The 21226-nt window shown below is 61.9% G+C and overlaps 2 protein-coding genes across 3 annotated transcripts; one reads left to right on the top strand and one right to left on the bottom strand.

Moving 5' to 3' along the window:
- Positions 1 to 1513: 1513 nt before the first annotated feature.
- On the bottom strand, positions 1514 to 16028 carry DNM2 (dynamin 2). Of its 2 annotated transcripts, none has more exons than XM_061444119.1 (20): positions 15761 to 16028; positions 13288 to 13361; positions 12907 to 13056; positions 12618 to 12821; positions 12411 to 12509; positions 11830 to 11990; positions 11587 to 11729; positions 11256 to 11391; positions 11082 to 11149; positions 10761 to 10899; positions 9209 to 9295; positions 9060 to 9130; positions 7678 to 7729; positions 5288 to 5401; positions 3760 to 3869; positions 3576 to 3687; positions 3178 to 3342; positions 2119 to 2354; positions 1743 to 2030; positions 1514 to 1637 (listed from the first exon to the last, which is right to left on the bottom strand). In XM_061444119.1, exons 1-20 carry the CDS (start codon positions 15919 to 15921, stop codon positions 1568 to 1570), a joined length of 2640 nt encoding a protein of 879 aa, XP_061300103.1. In that variant the 5' UTR covers positions 15922 to 16028; the 3' UTR covers positions 1514 to 1567. The 2 variants fall into 2 exon arrangements, with proteins under 2 accessions (XP_061300103.1, XP_061300104.1); XM_061444120.1 differs by having other exon boundaries at positions 1553 to 1634.
- A 478-nt stretch (positions 16029 to 16506) lies between these two features.
- Positions 16507 to 20995, top strand: QTRT1 (queuine tRNA-ribosyltransferase catalytic subunit 1). The gene is made up of 10 exons (XM_061444118.1): positions 16507 to 16805; positions 17189 to 17257; positions 17365 to 17503; positions 17594 to 17672; positions 17751 to 17866; positions 18458 to 18596; positions 18664 to 18739; positions 19248 to 19357; positions 20246 to 20330; positions 20841 to 20995. The coding sequence occupies exons 1-10, from the start codon at positions 16569 to 16571 to the stop codon at positions 20985 to 20987; spliced, it is 1197 nt and encodes a 398-aa protein (XP_061300102.1). The 5' UTR covers positions 16507 to 16568; the 3' UTR covers positions 20988 to 20995.
- Positions 20996 to 21226: the final 231 nt, after the last annotated feature.

Genomic DNA, 21226 nt, shown 5'->3' with positions numbered 1-21226 from the left:
GGGGAACACAGCTTGATCCAATGGGAAGGGATCCACAGCTGGATCCAATGGGGGGGGAAACACAGCTGGATCTAAAGGGGGATCCCACAGCTGGATCCAATGGGGGGGATCCACAGCCGGATCTAAAGGGGGGATCCCACAGCCGGATCCAATGGGAAGGACCCACAGCGGGATCCAATGGGAAGGGATCCACAGCCGGATCCAATGGGGGGGATCCACAGCTGGATCCAATGGGGGAGAAACACAGCTGGATGCAATGGGAAGGGATCCACAGCGGGATGCAATGGGAAGGGATCCACAGCTGGATGCAATGGGGGGGGGGGACACAGCTGGATCTAATGGGAAGGGATCCACAGATGGATCCAATGGGGGGATCCACAGCTGAATCCAATGGGAAGGGATCCACAGCTGGATCCAATGGGGGGATCCACAGCTGGATCCAATGGGAAGGGATCCACAGCTGGATCCAATGGGGGGGGATCCACAGCCGGATCCAATGGGAAGGGATCCACAGCTGGATCCAATGGGGCGGGGGGGGTGAACACATCTGGATCCAATGGGGTGGATCCACAGCGGGATCCAGAACCTTGTGCTTGAACACGGAGCAACCCTTGGGCTTTTCCAGCTCTGGGAACCCAGACGATTCCCACATTCGGGAATTCCGCTCGGCTCCACACGGACGTTGCTGGGGAAGGGACAGCCCAGCCCCTGCAGCCCCCACTGAGCCCCCCCAATCCCCCATTGACCCCGTCCCCTCCAATCCCCCTCCCATCCATTCCAACCCCCGCACTGACTCAACCCCCCCCCCAGGATGCTCAAATCCAGGTTTTTACCCTTTATTTTGACTGATTCTCTTCATTCTTTGCTTTAGGTCAGGAAGTCATCGGCTACAACCGGAGGCACTTACAGGCGGCAGAGCAAGGGGGGGTACCCCCGGCCATGGCACTGGGGGGGATGGATGGGGATGGGGGGGTTATGGGGGGGAGGGGGGTGGGGTTTTTGTTCCTTTTCCTGGTTTTATACAATTAATAAAAGTCTGTAAAAATATTTACAACCTCCGGCCCCCGGCTCCTTCCTCCCGATCCCGATCCCGATCCCGCTCCTAGGGGCTGGGAAAGGCTCCCGGTGCCACCAACCCAGGAGGCTCCAGCATCACCATCACCCCCCCCACGCTGCTCCAGTCTCACCCCCGAGGGTCCCTTTGGGAATGCGGTGGGATGGAGCCGGGATGAGCTATACAAAAAAAGGGGGGATCCCGGCTCGGGATAAGGGGGAGAAAGCCCCAAAATCATTGATTTTATAGTGAATATATTAATACAAAATTTGGGGGGGGGGAGGAAAGGAGGAAGAGGAAGGAGGAAGGAAGCAAAGGGGCAGGGCTAAGATCAGCCCCACAGCGCCAGAGATGGGGACAAAGTGCAACGGTGACCCCCCCCAAATCATCTCTAATCCATAGTGGGTTATGGGGGGAGCGGGGGGGGGGCACAAACAGGGGTTAGACATAGGGCTTGGGGGGGGGGGGTGGTGGTGGGGGTCCCCCCCACTTCCATAGCCCCATTCCCAAGCCCTAATTGAGGAGGGAGGGCTCGGCCGAGCGGATGATGGTGGGTCTGTTGGGAGCGGCCGGGGGCCTCCTGCTGCAGAGAGATGGGGATGGGGTGAGCACGGATTGGGGGGCTCCAAGGAGGATTGGATCCCCCCCCCCAACCCCGCATGGCAGAGGCCATGGATGCGGCTCTTACCTGGGCACGCCGGGCGGGATTCCAGGCGGGATGCGGGCCGGGCGCAGCGGGATCTGCGGCGGCGCCGAGAAGGGGTCGTTGTTGGCAGCGAAGAGGAGCTGGGGTCCGGGGCGGGACGGGATGGGGGGGGCGGCCGAGGAGGAGGAGGAGGAGGAGGATGAAGAAGAGGAAGGAGTGGAAAGAGCCCCGGCAGGGATGGGGATGAGCGGAGGCCCCGGCGTGGGGCCGCGCACGGCCGGGGGCCGGCCCGGGGGCAGGATGCTGGAGGGGCGGCGCTGGGGCGGGGGGCTGTGGAGAAGAGACAAGAGGGAGATGATGGGAGCCCGCTGGGAGCCCGGCATTCCCATAGGGAACGGTGCAGGGAACGGGAGCAGACCTGTGGGCGGAGGGGCCGCTCTGGAGCCAGGTGTCGTCGACGGGGGGGGGCACGGGGGTGGACACGGTGCTGGTGCTGATGTCGCCGATGATGTGCAGCGCCTCCTTGAGCGCGTGGTACATGCGGAGCATCTCGTCGCGGCGCTGCGCCTGCTCCGCAGACTCCTCCATGAGGCTGCTCTGGTCGGCCGAGGAGTAAAGGTAGGCCAGGAGCTCGGAGTGGATGAAGTCCTTGGTCTGGAGATGGATGGGAGACGGGCAGGGAAGGAGGGAATGGGATTTGGTGGGATCGGGATGCAGGTTCCCACCCCTGGCTATGGGTAGCGACAGCATCCCTAGAGGAGGCTGCTCCAAGCTCGTGCATCCCACGTCCCACCAAACCCCATTCCCTCATTCCATGCCCGTGTCACATCTCCAGACCTGGGAGCAGCTCTGGGATACGGGCAAGGAATCAGGGAATGGGATTTGGTGGGATCGGGATGCAGGTTCCCACCCCTGGCTATGGGGACCGATAGCATCACTAGAGGAAGTTGCTCCAAGCCCATGCATCCCATGTCCCACCAAATCCCCTTCCCTGATTCCATGCCCGTATCCCAGAGCTGCTCCCAGGTCTCTCCCAGGTCTGGAGATGGGATATGGGCATGGATTGAGGGCGGTGGGATCGGGATGCAGGTTCCCACCCTTGGCTATGGGTAGTGACAGCATCCCTAGAGGGGGCTGCTCCAAGCTCACCTTGAGGGATGGCGCATCCCATGTCCCACCAAATCCCATTCCTTCATTCCATGCCCGTATCCCAGAGCTGCTCCCAGGTCTGGAGATGGGATATGGGCATGGAAGGAGGGAATGGGGGCGGTGGGATCTGGATGCAGGTTCCCACCCCTGGCTATGGGTAGGGACAGCATCCCAAGAGGAGGTTGCTCCGAGCTCGTGCATCCCACGTCCCACCAAACCCCATTCCCTCACTCCATGCCCGCATCCCAGCGCTGCTCCCAGCTCTCCCCTCCGTGCAGCTAAGGGAGGGAATTCCGGGTTTCTCCCGCCGCTGCCCCCCCACGCTCACGTTGTTGATCATGAGGTGCATGATGGTCTTTGGCATGAGATCCCGGATGGATTTGTTGATGATGCCCACGTAGGAATCCACGAGGTTGCGGATGGTCTCCACCTGCCGCTCCAGCTGGGGATCCATGGAAAACGTGTTCTCCTGAGCGCCGTCCTCCGGCTCCGTCTGCGCAGGGAAAACCGGGATCAGCCCCCGGAACCACCCCCCCCCACCCATTCCCATCCCACACGGATGCCGTTATCCCGCGGGAAGCATGTGCTACCACGGGGCCTCTCGGGGTGATCCCATGGGGTTATCCAAACCCCGCCTTGGGAACACCGGGATCTGCATCCCCTGGGGGGGGGGGGCCGTGCTCCCAGCTCTGGGATGCCTCATCCCACCCGGAAAAGGGCATTTACTTGGTCTTTCTCCGGATAAACTCCGGCGCGGAGGAAGGAGGCTTTCCAGCTGTCCACGTCCTCCTGGGAATCACAGGCCAGCTCGATCTGACGGAGGTCCTTGTACACGTTCCTGGGGAGCAAGGAGCGAGCGGGAGCATCATCCCGGCATTCCCGGCGGGATTCCAGCCGCCTGCCCCCCTACCTCTGCTCCGTGTTGAAGATGGCGAAGACGTGCTTGTTGGACATGAAGCCCTTCTCCACATCCCGGATTTTCAAGTTATCCAGAGGCAACATGTATTTCTTCTCCTTCTCCTGGGAAAGAAAGATGGGAATGGGAATGGGGAGGGGGTGTATGAAATCCCGACCCTCGGAGCAGCCCCTTCCTTCATTTCCCATCGGGAACGGGCGCTTTCGGGATGCTTGGGATGGAGCTGGATCACAGCCCCCGAATCCCTGTCCGGATCCCGCCTTCCCTCGGACGGGATGCGGTGCCTCGCGCTCCCCCAGGAGCCCGGGATGGGGCTGGAGCTGGGACGCGGCACATCTGGAACGGGTTAGGAAGGAGCCCGGCGCCAGATGTGGAGCGGAGGCACCGAGGGGCCCCCGGCACCGCCCCATTTCCTGCCCCAAATCCAACGGGAAGGGAAGGGAAGGGGCTGGAATTCTCCTTCCCCAGCCTGGATTGGGCTGCACGAGGACTGTGCCACGTCAGAAGGGAGACAAAGCGGCCGCCGCCGGGAAAAGGGGAAGGAACGGAGCCGGGATGAAGCCAAACGGATCCCAAATCCCAGCTGGAATTCCGGCCCGGCCTGCCCAGTGTTCAGACTACCTGTTCAGGATGCTTCCCCGTTGTACAGTAGTCTGCACATTGGTTAGATCGGATCCGGCCTTGCGGCATCACCGGTACCCAGGTAAGCAATGGAATTGGGGGGGGGGACGACACGGACACATCCCAAATCCCTCCTTTTTGGAGGCAAATCCAATGGATTTTGCTCCGTTCGTGGAGCTGGGATGAGGTGAGATGGGGGGGGAGAAGGAGCCAGGCGCTGGATGGGATCCGGGTCGGCAGAGCCCCACAGAGCCTCATCCATCCCAGGGCTGGTGCTCATTAGAGCTGGAATGGGGGGGTTATTCCGGCTCCACCACCTCAACACATTCCCTTCTCCTTTAGGAAGCGGATTTCCATAGGGAATGGTGGGGGGGATAAAGGGAAAAGAGGCTCAAATCCGGCTCCCGGGAAATAAAGGCTGTTTCCATCTCCATGGGCTGGTGTGGTGGTACCCAAGGGCCGAGGCAGCAAATCCCATGGGATAAAGGGATCCTGGTGGAGCAGCGGGCTCCTGGCACACCAAAAGCCCGGGATGGAGGGAATGGGGCTCATTCCCTGTGCCCTCATGGGGTGTCAGTGCCTGGTGGTTTCCAGACCTTTCCCCCCCGGCTGGATCCCGGTGCAGGGATTTCAATCCCAAAGGAATTGTGCAGGACACGGTGGCCTTCCCGCAGGGAATGGCAGGGTGACAACGCACCCATGGGGGCAGAGATGGGCTTTTCCCTTGGATCCAGGATTTCCACCAACCGGCATCCATCCCAGCCAGGGTGGGGAAGGATGGGGACACAGGGAGCCCTGGATCCCTCTTGATGGGAGCCACAGTGCCCCCCCCGGACCCTGAAAGAGGCAGGATGCAGCTGATCCCATGGGATCTCCCCGGCCCCCCCTTCCCGGCACGCACCTCCTCATCCTTGTACCAGGATAAGGATTCCGCCGTCAGCACGAACCAGTATTCCTTGGATCCTCCCTTCATGATGCTGATGTTGTTGATGGTGAGCCAGCCCCTACGGATCACCTGCAGGCACAGGATGCAGTGGGGGGGGGGGAGTGGAGGGGAGGAAGGAAGGAATGGTTACAGGCTCCTGCACAGCATTCCCGCATGGAAAAGTGCTCCCGAGCCCGCCTGGATCCTGCAGGGAAGCCCCAACCTTCGTTCCCAAAGCGCATCCCACCAGGGAGCTGTTATCCTGCATCCATGGCAACTCCCATGCGCAGGGGATGGGAAGCACGAGGGAGCATTCCAGGCCCTATCCCAACCGGGATCCCGGAGGGGGGGAGAAGGAAGCTGCAGGGAGCACCAAGGAGCATCCCGGCATTCCCAAGGCAACAGCACTGCCTCTGCCGGGAGTTTTCCATGGATCCCATGGGGCTGGGAGCCATGGGATGGAGGGAAGGGGACTCGGAGCCGTGGCTCTCCCTCTTCTCGCCATCACCCCTCTGCACCGGCAAAACCCATGGGAGAGATGCCGGCATCCTGGAATTCCAGGAGAGATTCCAGCCAAGTCGGGAATGGCACCGATCCCCCCCCCCCTTCAAATCCATGTTCCCAGTCCCTGTCCCGAGTTATGGGATGCTTGAGCTCAGGTTAGTACCACACACAGGTTAGTAATGGGGAGGGGGGCGGATCTGAGCCCCCCACTCCAGGCATGGAGCCTGGGATAATGGGAATGTTGTGGAGAGGGGAAGGAGGAGCCCGGGAATTCCACCTTCAAGTGAAGGGATCACCTTGTGCTGAACCGAGTCTGGTTTTAAAGGATCCAGGAATGGGATGGAGCTGGGATGCGGGAAGGGAGCAGGGATGGGGGGAGCAGGGATGCGGGAAGGAGGCAGGGATGGGGGGAGCAGGGATGAGAGGGAGCAGGGATGGGGGGAGCAGGGATGCGGGAAGGAGGCAGGGATGGGGGGAGCAGGGATGAGGGGGAGCAGGGATGGGGGGAGCAGGGATGCGGGAAGGGGGCAGGGATGCGGGAAGGGGGCAGGGATGGGGGGAGCAGGGATGGGAGGAGCAGGGATGGGGGGGAGCAGGGATGGGGGGGAGCAGGGATGGGGGGGAGCAGGGATGCGGGAAGGGGGCAGGGATGCGGGAAGGGGGCAGGGATGGAGGGAAGGGGGCAGGGATGGAGGGAAGGGGGCAGGGATGGAGGGAAGGGGGCAGGGATGCGGGAAGGGGGCAGGGATGGAGGGAAGGGGGCAGGGATGGAGGGAAGGGGGCAGCACATTCCTTTAACACCAAATCCATCAGGGATTTCTCCAACGGGATCGGGATGGGGCAATGTGCCCGGGAGTGGCTCCAAGGGGAGCCCTGGAATGCCCAATTATCCCATCTCCCCCTTCCCATCGCCTGGATTTGGGGCCTGGGGCCCCTCTGGATTGGGAAAAACATGGGGATGGTGCCAGGAGGGAAATGGAAGCGTCCGAAGAGCCGGGAATTGGGCCCCGGAGCCCTCCCAGCCACCCCACCATGGGGTCCAACGGCAAAGCCTTCCGGGAGGAGCGGGATGGATGCCGGATCCCGGTTTTCCCAGTTTCCTTCCCAAGGGATTGATCCAGGCTCCTGAGCAACCCCCGCCCAGTGATTCCGGAGCCGGAACACCCAAACTGGATGGATTTGGGGATCGGTTTTCCCTCTCGGACACTTCCATCTCCTCAGAGGCCGGCTCCAAGGGAATCCCTTTTCCATAGGGAAGGAACTCCCCGGGATGAGCACGCGGCAGCAGAGCCTCTCCCATGGCTGCCTATGGAATCTCATGGATAACTCCCCCCACTCCCCCCTTCGGCTTCCACCTTGCCAAGCCCCTTGGCTGTGGGCATGAGGGAATTCCCAGCTCCGGGATCAGACCATGGGGTTATCCCGTCCGCCCCGTGCTCAATCCCGGGGAGCTGGGAGGCGTCCTTTGGGATTGGGAAGAGGTTTTCCCAGCAGGAAGAACGGCCGCCACCGGGGTCTCTACCATTGCTATGTGGGTACTTACCAGTATCTCCCCCTTTAGGGCACAAAATTAAACGGGGGGGGGGGGGAAGCAAAGAAAAGTGGGAAAAGGAGATGGAAAAGTGAAGGAAAAAACGGGAAGGATGGAGGGAAGAGCACAAAAACGCAGGAAAACAGCAAAAGAAAACCAGGGACATGCCATTAATGATCATTGCAGTGTTAATGTCCCACCACATTCCTGGCATTCCCAGCCCGGAGCTGGGAGCCACTGTTCCCCCCACCCCCGCCGTCTCCATCCCCACGATTCCCTAAGGAAGGGGGTGAGGGAGGAGCGGGGCTCCCGCTTCCCGAGGGATCCGTACCTGGTTGGGAATGGCCCTTTTCTTGTTGGCCTGGGTGTTCCGCTGCTGGGCGCTGCGGGCAAGAGAAGAAGGAGCCTTAAGGGGGAGGGGGAGCAAAGCCAAGCCCCCCCTGGACCGCGTATTCCCAGCCGGAATGCCGTAAGGAAGAGCCGAGTCCGAAGGGGAAGCCCGTTGCGTGCAATGCAACCAGAAGAGAATCTCCCATTCCCAAGGGAGATTCCTGCCGCAGCCCCTTCCACCGCAAGGCCCAGCACCAGTAAGGCTTCCTGGTCTCCAGCAATTCCCAGTTCCCTTCCCAGTTGGAAAACGAGCACCGGAGGGGAAGCTACCTGTCTCTCCTGAGCAACCAAAGGTGCGGGATGGAACCGTTAAGTCGGGAGCGGGGGGACAAAATCCGGGAGGAAGAGTTAGGATAACGCCGGCATTCCCCACGGAGCAGCAGTTACAAGCACAAAAGAGGGGGGCCCTTTCCTGTCTCCTCTCCCCACTTCCAAAGGCAGGGAATTCCGGCCCTCAAACCTTGGGATACGGGAAGGGGGGGGATGCGCAGCACGCTTGGTGGAAGCCATCCCTGCGCCGTAGCATCCCGATGGGATGAGCTCCAGTCCCCATCCAAATCCAATGGGAAATGTGGGAGGAGGAGCTCCCCGGCTCTTCCCAAAGATCCCTGTGGGATCGGGGCTGGGGGGGTTGGGACACACACATGGAGTGAGCAGGGCCATGCTGCAGGAGCAGGTACCCACCCGGTCGTGACGTGCTGCTCTGTGTAACAGCTGGGGAGTGGGAAGAGAGTCGGAGGAATCCATAGGGAAGAGGGAGATGGTTCCAAGGAAAAACAGGAGAGATTAGGAAGAGAGAGGAGGGAATTGTGGAGGAAAGACAACGGAAAAGGGGGGGAAGAAAGAGAAGAACAAGAGGAAGCCGGCGTGAGATGGGAAAAGGGGGGACCAGCTCCAGCAGGGATCCAGGGACACCAAGGCCGGAGCTCCGGATGGTTCCGGATGCATGGACTGGGGCTGCGCCCATGGCCCAAAGCAAGGCAAGGCCAAGAGGAGCGCTCCCCTCCTGATCCTGATCCTGGTCCTGGGAAGAGCTCCAAAGGATGGGAGATGCTTGTGCTCCGTTGGGACAGGAGGAGTTATTCCGCCTCCCCTCCAATTCCCAGTGTGCGGGGGGCTGAGCAAGGGGATGGGAGCTCCCGCATCCCACATCCAAAGGGGCCGCTGTGGGATTGACGGGATGCAGGAGGCTCCCGGGGCAGTTTTCCTGGGATGGGATGGGATGGATGGGATGGGGGGGGGGGGGGGGGGTGAGGCATGGGCAGCACCAGGAACCTCACTTCTAAAGCAGCTCAGGATGTATCCCGCCGGGAATGGACTCACTTGGCGAAGCCAATGAAGTCCTCGTGGTTGGTGTTGATGTAGGAGAGCTCGATGTCGATGAGCAGCAGGATCTGGGAAGAGGGGGAAGGAAGTTGGCCCAGCACCAAGAGGGAGCTTGGGCAAGCGGCAGGATGGGTGCTGGGCCTCACCTGGTCCTTGGTCCTGCCCTCCCGCTCCCGGATGTGGGTGGTGACGATGCGCTCCGTCTCCTCCCGTAACCTGGGGTAGGAGCCGAGCTGAAAGCAAAGGGAAAAGATCCAAGGAAAAGGAAGGAAAGGGAAAAGATCCAAGGAAAAGGAAACAAAGGGAAAAGATCCAAGGAAAAGGAAACAAAGGGAAAAGATCCAAGGAAAAAGGAAGGAAAGGGAAAAGATCCAAGGACAAAGGAAGCAAAGGGAAAAGATCCAAGGAAAAGGAAACAAAGGGAAAAGATCCAAGGAAAAAGGAAGGAAAGGGAAAAGATCCAAGGACAAAGGAAGCAAAGGGAAAAGATCCAAGGAAAAGGAAGGAAAGGGAAAAGATCCAAGGAAAAGGAAGGAAAGGGAAAAGATCCAAGGAAAAGGAAGGAAAGGGAAAAGATCCAAGGACAAAGGAAGCAAAGGGAAAAGATCCAAGGAAAAGGAAGGAAAGGGAAAAGACCCAAGGAAAAGGAAGGAAAGGGAAAAGACCCAAGGAAAAAGGAAGGAAAGGGAAAAGATCCATGGACAAAGGAAGGAAAGGGAAAAGATCCAAGGAAAGGAAGGAAAGGGAAAAGATCCAAGGAAAAAGGAAGGAAAGGGAAAAGATCCAAGGAAAAAGGAAGGAAAGGGAAAAGATCCATGGACAAAGGAAGGAAAGGGAAAAGACCCAAGGAAAAGGAAGGAAAGGGAAAAGATCCAAGGAAAAAGGAAGGAAAGGGAAAAGATCCAAGGAAAAAGGAAGGAAAGGGAAAAGACCCAAGGAAAAGGAAGGAAAGGGGAAAGATCCAAGGAAAAGGAAGGAAAGGGAAAAGACCCAAGGAAAAAGGAAGGAAAGGGAAAAGACCCAAGGAAAAGGAAGGAAAGGGAAAAGACCCAAGGAAAAAGGAAGGAAAGGGAAAAGACCCAAGGAAAAGGAAGGAAAGGAAAAGTCCCTGTGGGGCCGTGGCCGAGGACACGGAGCTTTGGGAGCACTTGAGCCAAGCCCTTGTGCCGCCACCGCCGCATTCCCGATGCGCATCCCGGTGCCGGGAGGATGCGGTGCCCCGTCCCCCCACCCCGCAATGACCCCCAAGTGAAGTGGGCTCCTCTCCACCACCAGATTCCAACCCATCCCTGGAGCATCCATCCTGGAGATGGAGGGAGGGAATCCCATTGGGAAGCGCTGTCCTGGCCCACGGGAGCAAGCTGTGCCCGGACCACGCTGGCATCGGAACGATCCCGCTCCAAACACCCCCTTGGATCCCGTCACCTCCTCGCCTGGATGCGCCCCATTCCCAGTAACCCAGGCACTTGTCCCTGTTTAAGGCATCTTGAGGGACGAGGTCTGGGGCCATTCCAAGGAGCTGGATGTTATCCATGGAAACAGCAGCTCCCGGGTGATGGAAAACATCCATGGATACGGGAGGGCAACGGCAGGGTGGGAGGCTGGGGTGATGCAGCCTTGATTCCAAGCGCTCCGGGGTGGAGCCAGGGGATCATTCCCGATGCCAAGGGCGGGAAGGGGCTGGGATGGGCTCAGTACCTTACTGGTGCACTGCCGGACCGTGTTGATGAGCTCCTGGATGACGAGGTCCACACACTTGAGGCACGGCTCCTTGAGCTTCACCACTTGCTTCTTCACGATGGCCTCGAAGGCCAGGTCCGGGGTGAAGAGCCCCGTCCTATGGGAGACACCAAAAGTGGGCATCGGGAGCGATCCCTTGGGATGGAGGCACTAAGCCCAGCCCCGCGAAGGCACGGCAGAGCTGCATGGAAATGGGAATGAAGTGCTCTGGGGCATCGGAGCCAAGCAGCTCTGCTCCATCGCCATCAATCCCTTTGGAATGGCTGATCCCGCACTTGCCTCACTCCATGGATGTTCTTGATGGCGTAGCTGATCTCTCGCCTCAAATCCTTCTCGTCAAACTCCATCTGAAGGAGCAGGAAGAAGCCCAGGGAATGGGGTTGAGCCCCAGGGAATGGGGTTGAGCCCCAGGCCATTCCCGAGCCCGTGCCGGCGCTTCCAGCCGGGATTTACCTTCACGAGCTCGAAGGGGAACCTCTCGTGGAAGATGCGGTTGATCCTGGCGCCACCGGAGAGCTCCAGCGTGTCCACCTGGTCCCCGGAGCCCTCGATCCGCTTCTCAAAGTCCACCCCGAACTGCTGGACCATCCTATGGGAAAGAGGGCGTGAGGACGCCGGGATGGGCTCCATCCCAGCCTGGGGGGATGAGCTCCTTCCCGCCCCATTCCATGACGCTATGGGAAGCTCTCCTGTTTCCTCACTGGAAGGGCTTTGGAGCACCCCTTTGTTGCCATGGCTTCAAGGGATGGGTCCAACCCGGCTGGGGCCCTAAGAGGAACCTTACTGCAGCAGCGCTTTGGTTTTCCGCGTGGGATCATCGGGCCGGAAGTTCTTGTACTCCTCCACCTCCTTTTCCAGGGATAGGAGCTGGCTCTGGAGCTTGCTCCGTAGGGAAGGCAGCGTCTCCCGGATGTGGTTGGTCAATTGCTGCGCGACAACGGCCGTTACCGACAGCCCCAGGGCCGGAGATACCCAGGGGTGCTGCTCCCTGCCCCGCTGCCAGCGCCACGGAGGAGCCCATCCCAACCTGGTTCAGGACCTTCTGGAGGTGGGGGGTGCCCATGCGGTCGGCCATGTGCCGGTAAGCGGGGTGGGAGAGGAAGAACTTGCGCTCGGCCGCCAGCGCGGCCCTGATGTCCTTCTTGCCATCGATGTCCTTCTGGCTCCGGTTGACCACCCCGATGTAGCCTGCAATGGGAAACGGTGGGTCCCGTTCCAGAGCTTCCCTTTGGGAAGCAGATCTGGGGCTGGGGCGGGGGTGGCAATGGAAGGGGATGGAAAAGAGGATGAGGAAGGGGATGGAGTTGGTTGGGGAGGCTCAGGAGAAGCTGTGGGGAGGCCCCAGGGTCTGAAGGGGACTCCAAGGATGGGGAATCTTTATCATGGACAGGACAAGTGCAGGTTGGATACAAGGATGCTGGGACACTGGGATGAAGGGAGAAGGTTGGGATGCCCCATCCCTGGCAGTGTCCAAGGTGTTTGCATCGACCCTCTCCAGTGGAAGGCGCCCCTTGGCGTTCCAGCAGGTTGGAACTGATCCTTCCCAACCCCATTCCATGATGTTCCCCCTGACTGGAGGAGGCTGGGGGTTGGATCCCAAAGTGGTACCTCTCCGGAGAGGAAGCAGCTTGTTCTCCAGCACATCCCTGGCATCCGTGCCTTCATCCATGAGATCCAGCTTGGTGATGACGCCGATGGTCCTCAAGCCTGATGCGACCCCATGGAAAACGAGGCCCCGGTGAGGCTCCCTGCTCCATCCCATCGGATCAGGAGCGTGAGGATGCATTCCCCCCCCCCCCCCCCCAACCCTTTTACCTTGCGGATCGACTTCCTTGGCCATCTTGAGCGCATCCGAGTTGGCCAGATCCATGTTGGCCGGCGTGACGGCGAGGATGAGGCTGCTCTCCCTGCTGATGAACTGCAGGATCATGTCCTTGATCTGGTACTCGATGTCCTGCGGCTGGTCCCCGACGGGCACCTTGGTGATGCCCGGGAGGTCGATGAGGGTCAGGTTCAACACTGGCACGGGAAAGGAGGCCGCGGTGAAGGAAAGTGGGAATGCCGCCATTCCCGGCGCCTGGAAGCAGGGCCGAGGGCCGCTCACCGTGCGGGGAGTACACGCGGAGGTTGATGGGGATGGGGGAGATGCCTTTGTTGGTCCCCGTCACCCGGTCGGTTTCCGCCTCGATTTCCTGCCGCACCTCGTCAAAATCCGTGAATTTCTTGGATTTGCAGTGCAGGAATTCAGCGTATTCTGGGAAAGAACGGGAAAACCGGGATGGGAATAACGGGGGTAACGGCAACGTGGCCACGGGGAGCCCCCGAGAGGACACGGCGAAGGGCCTGGCATCCTGGAATGGATGGCGAAGGACCTGAAAGCGCAGCCCGGTTCCAGCCCTCTGGAATGGGCAGGGGGGCACCGGACCGCCGCCAGGGAGGGGGCATCCCAACCTCTTCCCATCCAAGCCCGTCCCAGGGTCCACACCTGTCTTGGAGAAGATGAGCTGCAGGATGAGGGGCCGCCGGGTGACGATGCCAGAGCCGCGGGGCAGGAAATCCCTAGGAGGAATTGGAAAAGCGGGAATTGGGATGCAAGGAGCTGGGATCCAAGGCTCCCCTCTGGCTCCGCAGCTCCATAGGATCCAGCAGCCGGAGGTGGGAGAGGGGGAAGGATCCCTGCTCCCAAGGCCACCCCCCCCCCCCCCCATCCCTCCCTAAGGAAAAGGGGAGGGATGGAAGCGCATCCCTGCTCCCTAAGGGAGAGGAGAGCGGCTCCCGCCTCCCTGCAGGAACCCGGGAAGCAGCTTCCATTGGGAGAGCTCCATATTCCCACTTCAGAAGGGAATGGATGGGATAACCCCCCCATTTCGGACGGGCCAAGGAAACGGTGCTGCCCCGAGCATTCCGGGCCGGAATCGCACGGAAGTGGGAATGGGATGGGCAGGTGGGTCTGCCCAGCAGTGCCATGCTGCTTGCCAGGAAATGGGAATGCCGAGCTCCTTGGGAGAGGGACGCGAGGGCCAAAGGGGATGCTTCCATTAGCATCCAGCGCAGGGATGCAGGTCACGGGGATCCCGACCGCCTCCCATCCGGCTGGGGATTCCAGGTGGGAATGTCACGGGATGGGTTGGGAGCCAATGGCCCGTGCCTGGCATTGCTGGGGCTGGAAAAGCGGGACGGGAGCTTCCTGCCCAACCGGGAGGACAGGTCCTGCGGGAAGCGGCACGGGGCAAGGGAGGGAAGTGGCTGAGGCCCCGGCCCTGGTCCCTCCGCTCCCATGGGAGCTGCCGGCTTCCTGCTATCCCTATGGACCCGGGTGGGATGCAGGCAGCGTCTCCATCGTTCCGTGATGCCCTGCTTGGGAAGAGCGGCACCAGGAAGCGGCTCCTTGGAGAGCTCAAAGGTCACCACCAGCAGCAGAGGAGGAGGAGGAGGAGGAAGAGCACAGGGAACATCCCTGGGGAACAGCCTCCTCCTGGGAGCAGCTCCCTCTCCCATCTCCCCCTGCACTGCCGGCCCCTGGGAACACCGGGAACGCCATGGGAAGGGCTCATAAAGCCCCATTGAGGTTCGGGCCCCGGGGGGGGAAGGGCCTCCCCACCACAAGGGCCCCATTGTCAGGGCTCAATGCCCGGGGTTGATCCCGCTCCGAGGACAGAGCAGCATTCCATGATTCCATGACCTAACCCAGGGAGGGAGGGGGCGTCCAGGGAGCTCATCCCAACCCTGCCTCTTCCTTGGGCCTTCTCCCTTATCCCGGGTCAGGGAATTGCCTTGGTCCAACCTTGGTGGGGCTCAGAAGCTTCAGGCCACTGGAGCCGACTCCGAGCTCAATCCCCAATGAGATCCCTCCAAAGGGGTTTATTCCAAGCGGGAATAACGTCCTTCCCTGCAGCTCCTCGCAGCAGGGATGCAGGAGAAGGTGGGGAATGAGCAAAACCCCCATGTCACATCCTGCCTCCATCCACCGGGATACTGGGAGTCGGGATTCCAGGGCCTCTCATGCTCCCGATCCCCACTCAACCCCACCTTAAAAGCCTTTGGATGGGAGATCCCAAAGCTCCATAACAAAGTTGGGATCCCCAGGGCCGGTTTTCCAGCACCTCCATGATGAGGAACTCCCAAAGGGAAGGGGAATAACTTGGCTATCTGAAGCCCCCCCTGCATGAGGATATAAACAGCCTGGAATGGGATGGAATTCCCGCCTGGAATAGCTTCTTTGGGATGCAAAGGTGTTGCCAGGGCGGTGACAAGCCAGGCTGGGATGACAGCACAGGAAGTTGCCTATTGTTCCCATTCCAGCATCCGGGATGGGAACGGAGGAGCCCTGGAGCTGCAGGAATCCAGCTCCTTGCCCCATGGGTCCCACTGACCTCGGCGGGGTGGAACCAGCTCCGCTGCCCCCGTTATCAGTGCCCAGCCCGCTGTCACCCTGCGGCTCGGCCCCTATCTCGGGGGCACAGGGCCCCACCGCAGCCCGGCGCTATCAGCCGGCTCCACGCTCTTAACCCGGGTTAACGGCGGTGATGGGGGGCCAGGAACCGTGCGGGATGCTCCGCTCCTGCATCCCGGTTCCCCCACCGGTACCCGCACCATTCCCCTACCTACGCTGTTAGCGTAAGAGTCCGGTACCCGCACCATACCCCTACCTACGCCGTTGGCGTAAGGGTCCGGTGCCCGCACCATGCCCCTACCCACGCCGTTGGCGTAAGGGGCCGGTGCCCGCACCATAACCCTACTACGCCGTTAGCGTAAGGGTCCGGCTCTGCCCGCGCGCTACGCCAAGTGCGTACGGCCCCGGCGGCTCGCTGCGCACCTTGCGTAGCGGCGGCGCACGGTCCCCTTCAGGCCGCGCCCTGCGCTCGGCCGGATTCCCGAAGCCGCGCTTACGCCAGCGGCGTAAAGGCCCCCGGCGCCGTCCCCGCCGGTACCGGCCTCCCCTCCCCGCCGTTACTCACCGGCCCACGAAGTTCTCGAGCACCGAGCTCTTGCCCGCGCTCTGCCCGCCCACCACGGCGATCTGCGGCAGGTCCAGGTGGCAGCTCTGCCCGATGGAGCTGAACGCGTCCTGCAGCTTGTTCACCAGCGGGATCAGCTCCTCCATGCCCCGGTTCCCCATAGCGGGGGGGGGCCGGTGCCGGTACCGGCTCCTCACAGGCCCCGCGGCCAAACTTCCCCTCCGCGGCTCCTCATCCGGTACTGGCGACTCCCCTCAGCGCCGGGCCCGCCCCCCTCGCGGTCATTGGCGGGTTGGGCTGCCAATCGGCGGCTCTATTGGGCTGTCGCCTCGTCGCTCATCCCGCCCAGCCAATGGGAGGCCGCGCTGGGGTGTCAGCTGAGGAGGTGCTGCTGAAACTCCCGCCCGCCCCGAGGCAGATCCTGACGTTTCATTGGCGGAGACGCCTGCCGCTCCGCAAAGGCAACGAATCACAAGCAGCGAGGGCTCCCCCGCCCTCATCCCATTGGTCTCCCATTGCACCAGCTTGCCCGCCCATCCAGAGCCTCGGGGGGAGGGGGGCGACGGTGCGGGGCGGCGACGAATCCCTTCCTGATTGGCCAGCGGGCTGTCAATCAGCGATCCTCGCCCGCTGATTGGCTGCTTTGCTCCTTTCCCCCCCCCCTCCAAAGGGACCGGCCCGAGGCAGCGCCCTCGGCACGGGGCGGGGCCGGGGACCGGGGGTGCCCAGGCCGCAAGATGGCGGCCGCGTTGCCCCTGGTTACGGGCACGTGCGGCCGGAAGCGCCGATCACGTGGCTTAGCGGGAAGATGGCGGCGCCCACGGCGGCGGGGCCCGGCTCGGCTCCGTTGTTACGGGTGGTGGCGGAGTGCGGCCGGAGCCGGGCCCGGGCCTCGGAGCTGCGGCTGCCGCACGGCCCCGTGCCCTGCCCCGCCTTCATGCCCGTGGGCACCCGCGGCACCGCCAAGGGGATCACGGCCGCGCAGCTCGCGGCGCTCGGCTGCCGCCTCTGCCTCGGCAACGCCTATCACCTGGGCACGCGGCCGGTAAGCTCCGCCCCCCCCCCCGAAGACCACGCCCCTTCCCTGGGAGGGGCTATTTTGGGGGTCACCCCCCCTTTGTGGCCCCGCCCCCAGACCCCTCGGGTCTCCCCCTCCCTTCCCGCCGCCAATTGGAGGGCTCTATTTGGCGAGGCCACGCCCCTCTGCCCCCACGCCCCCTTTGTCGCTCCGCCCCTAGATCCCCTCTGGTCTCCCCCGGGTCCCCCTGCCCGCCCGCCCGCCAATTGGAGGGCTCTATTTGGCGAGGCCACGCCCCCCGGCACCCACGCCCCCTTTGTCGCTCCGCCCCTAGATCCCCTCTGGTCTCCCCCGGGTCCTCCTGCCCGCCCTCCCGTCCCCATTCCCGGTGTACCGCGGTCCCCCCGCAGGGCCCGGAGCTGGTGCAGCGCGCAGGCGGCCTCCACGGCTTCATGGACTGGCCCCACAACCTCCTAACGGTGAGGAGGGGGGGGCACCCCTTGAACCCCCCCATGGGCTCCAATATTGGGGTGTCTCCCCCCTCCCCTCCCTAAAATCCCCCTTTCCTTTCTCCCCCCCCCCCCAGGACAGTGGTGGCTTCCAAATGGTTTCCCTGTCGGAGCTGTCGGAGGTGACAGAGGAGGGGGTCCTGTTCCATTCCCCCTATGGGGAGGGACAGATCCTGCTCACCCCGGAGAAGTCCATTGAGATCCAGAACGCTCTGGGTGAGTGCTTGGGGGGCGGGGGGACCACGACACCCCCAAAACACCCCAATAGTGGGGGGGTATCCCCAGGTTAACCCCCCCCATCCGCAGGCGCCGATATCGTGATGCAGTTGGACGATGTCGTGAGCAGCACCACGACGGGGCCACGTGTTGAGGAGGCCATGAAGAGGTGGGGACCCCCCCCATGGACCAATCCACACCCCCCCCCCCCCCCCCCCCCCCACTCACTGTGTTCCCCCCCCCCCAGGTCCGTGCGTTGGCTCGACCGCTGCATCGCCGCCAACTGCAACCCCCAGCGCCAAAACCTCTTCGCCATCATCCAGGGGGGGCTGGACCCAGAGCTGCGGGAGCAGTGCCTCGAAGGTACCGGGGGCCTTCGTCTGCATCCCCATCCCCATCCTCATCCTTATCCCCATCCTCATCTTCATCCCCATTCTCATTCTCGTCCACATCCTCATCTTCATCCCCATCCTCATCCCCCATTACCATCCCCATCCCTCATCCTCATCCCCCGTCCCCTTCCCTCATCCCCATCCCCTTCCCCATCCTTTATCCCCCTTCTCTTCCTCATCTTCACCCCCCTTCTCTTCCTCATCGCCATCCTCATCCCCCATCCCCACCCTCATCCCCCATCCTTATCTCTATCCCCATCCTCATCCCCATCCTCCTCCTTCACCCCCATCCCCTTCGCCACCCTTCATCCCCATCCTCATCCCTATCCCCCTCCTCATTATCTTCCTCCTCCTCATCCCCCTTTTCCTCCTCATCTTCATCCCCCTTCTCTTCCTCATCCCCATCCCCATCCTCATCTCTATCCTAATCCCATCCTCACCCCCATCCCACTTCTCATCCCCGTTATCCTCCCCCTTTTCATTCTCTCCCTCATCCCCTTCTCCTCCTGATGTATGGGGGGGGGGGGGTACAGGATTAAACCCCCCCTTACCCCCCCCACAGCGATGATGCTCCGGGACGTGCCGGGCTTCGCCATCGGGGGCCTGAGCGGGGGGGAGGACAAGGGCAGCTTCTGGCGCATGGTGAAGCTCAGCACCGAGCGCCTGCCCCGGGACAAGCCCCGCTACCTCATGGGCGTCGGGTAGGTCCTTATGGGGGGGGGAATATTGGGGTGTCCCCCCCCTTATGATCCCCATTGCCCCCCATAGCTACGCCACTGACCTGGTGGTGTGCGTTGCATTGGGCTGTGACATGTTCGACTGCGTCTTCCCCACGCGTACAGCGGTAAGAGGGGGTTTGGGGGGGCATAGAATGGGGGGAACCCCTGTTCTGAACACCACTGGTTTGCCCCATAGCGGTTTGGGTCTGTGGTAAGAGGGGGTTTGGGGGGGCATAGAATGGGGGGAACCCCTGTTCTGAACGCCATTGGTTTGCCCCATAGCGGTTTGGGTCTGTGGTAAGAGGGGGTTTGGGGGGGGCACAGAATGGGGACCCCCGTGTTCTGAACACCACTGGTTTGCCCCATAGCGGTTCGGGTCTGTGGTAAGAGGGGGTTTTGGGGGGGGGGCACAGAATGGGGACCCCCGTGTTCTGAACGCCATTGGTTTGCCCCATAGCGGTTTGGGTCTGTGGTAAGAGGGGGTTTTGGGGGGGGGGGCACAGAATGGGGACCCCCGTGTTCTGAACGCCATTGGTTTGCCCCATAGCGGTTTGGGTCTGTGGTAAGAGGGGGTTTTGGGGGGGCATAGAATGGGGACCCCCCTGTTCTGAACACCACTGGTTTGCCCCATAGCGGTTCGGGTCCGCCTTGGTGCCGGGGGGGTCGCTGCAGCTCAAGAACCGGGGATACGCCAGGGACTTCCGACCCATAGAGGAGGGGTGCGGGTGCCCCACGTGCCAGCGGTGAGGGGAGGGGAGGAAATGGGGGGGGGGGGCGTAAATGGGAGGGGTACATAAAGGGGGGGGACACAAATGGGGGATACATAAAGCGGGGGGCACATAAATGGGGGGTACATAAGGGGCGCACACAAATGGGGGGTACATAAAGGTGGGGGGCACATAAGGGGGGTACATAAAGGTGTGGGGGACACATAAATTAGGGGGCACATAAGGGGGGCACATAAAGAGGGTACATAAAGGTGGGGGGGATCACATAAAGGGGGGGTCCCATAAAGGGGGGCACATAAAGGGGGGTCCCATAAAGGGGGATCACATAAAGGGGGGGGTCCCATAAAGGGGGGTCCCATAAAGGGGGATCACATAAAGGGGGGGTCCCATAAAGGGGGGCACATAAAGGGGGGTCCCATAAAGGGGGGTCCCATAAAGGGGGGCACATAAAGGGGGGTCCCATAAAGGGGGATCACCTAAAGGGGGGGTCCCATAAAGGGGGGTCCCATAAAGGGGGGGTCCCATAAAGGGGGGCACATAAAGGGGGGTCCCATAAAGGGGGATCACATAAAGGGGGGTCCCATAAAGGGGGTCCCATAAAGGGGGGTGTCCCATAAAGGGGGGGTCCCATAAAGGGGGATCACCTAAAGGGGGGGTCCCATAAAGGGGGGTCCCATAAAGGGGGGGTCCCATAAAGGGGGGCACATAAAGGGGGGTCCCATAAAGGGGGGCACATAAAGGGGGGTCCCATAAAGGGGGTCCCATAAAGGGGGGGTCCCATAAAGGGGGGCACATAAAGGGGGGTCCCATAAAGGGGGATCACATAAAGGGGGGTCCCATAAAGGGGGTCCCATAAAGGGGGGGTCCCATAAAGGGGGGTACCCTAAGGTGCCCCCCCCCCAGTTACAGCCGTGCCTATCTCCACGCCCTGCTCCGCACGGAGCCCGCGGCGCTGCATCACCTGACCGTGCACAACATAGCCTATCAGGTGCGGGGGGCGGGGCCACGGGGTGGGCGGGGCCATGGGGGTTCTATTGGGGGGGGTCTGTGGATGGGGTCTATGGGGTATGGTCCATGGGGGGGTCTATGGAGGGGGTCTATGGAGGGGGTCTATGGGGGGGTGTCCATGGGGAGGTCCATGGAGGGGATCCATGGGGGGATCTATGGGGGGTCCATGGGGAGGGTCCATGGGAAGGTCCATTGGGGGGGGTTCTATTGGGGGTTATCCAGGCAGGGTCTATTGGGGGGTCCATGGGGGGGGTCTATGGGGGGGTCCATGGGAGGGTCTATGGGGGGGTCCATGGGGGGGTCCATGGGAGGGTCTATGGGGGGGTCCATGGGAGGGTCTATGGGGGGGTTCATGGGAGGGTCTATGGGGGGGTCCATGGGGGGGTCCATGGGAGGGTCTATGGGGGGGTCCATGGGAGGGTCTATGGGGGGGTCCATGGGAGGGTCTGGGGGGGGGGGTCCCTTATTAACCCCCCCGTGCCCCCCCCAGCTCTCCCTGATGGCCTCCATCCGCCAGAGCATCCTGGAGCAGCGCTTCCCGCAGTTCGTGCGGGGCTTCCTGAGCTCCCACTATGGGGCGCAGGTCCCGCCGTGGGTCCGGGAGGCGCTGGAGGCTGCTGGGATCCCCTTGGAATAACGGGGACACCCCCCGCCCCCACCTGGGCTTTTTTATGTGTTTTAGGGGTTTTTTACTGTTTTAATGGGTTTTGAAGGGGGGGGTCACAATAAAGGTGCTTGGTGGGAACAGCAGCTTGTGGGGCTGGGCGGGGAAAATGGGGTTGGGAGAGGCTAAATAAGGACATGGACCCACCTCTGCCCCATAGAGGGATGGGGGGGGCATGGACCAACCTCTGCCCCATAGAGGGATGGGGGAGG

This window comes from Pezoporus flaviventris, unplaced genomic scaffold (assembly GCF_033815535.1).
Source record: "Pezoporus flaviventris isolate CSIRO_AGI_PZ_B2104156 unplaced genomic scaffold, CSIRO_AGI_Pfla_v1 ptg000697l, whole genome shotgun sequence".
In the NCBI taxonomy this organism is placed as follows: Eukaryota; Metazoa; Chordata; class Aves; order Psittaciformes; family Psittacidae; genus Pezoporus; species Pezoporus flaviventris.
Note: the sequence above shows the minus strand (reverse complement) of the source record. Positions and strands in the feature narration are given on the sequence as shown.

What these genes read in the sequence shown, in the direction of transcription:
- QTRT1 (XM_061444118.1), top strand. Translation starts at nt 16,569, where the DNA reads ATGGCGGCGCCCACGGCGGCGGGGCCCGGCTCGGCTCCGTTGTTACGG. An exon ending in GGCCCCACAACCTCCTAACG is followed by an intron (nt 17,258 to 17,364) that starts GTGAGGAGGGGG and finishes CCCCCCCCCCAG; the next exon opens with GACAGTGGTGGCTTCCAAAT. An exon ending in GTTGAGGAGGCCATGAAGAG is followed by an intron (nt 17,673 to 17,750) that starts GTGGGGACCCCC and finishes CCCCCCCCCCAG; the next exon opens with GTCCGTGCGTTGGCTCGACC.
- DNM2 (XM_061444119.1), bottom strand. Translation starts at nt 15,921, where the DNA reads ATGGGGAACCGGGGCATGGAGGAGCTGATCCCGCTGGTGAACAAGCTG. An exon ending in TCCCCTTCGAGCTCGTGAAG is followed by an intron (nt 11,150 to 11,255) that starts GTAAATCCCGGC and finishes CTGCTCCTTCAG; the next exon opens with ATGGAGTTTGACGAGAAGGA. An exon ending in CCTGGTACAAGGATGAGGAG is followed by an intron (nt 3,870 to 5,287) that starts GTGCGTGCCGGG and finishes TTTCTTTCCCAG; the next exon opens with GAGAAGGAGAAGAAATACAT.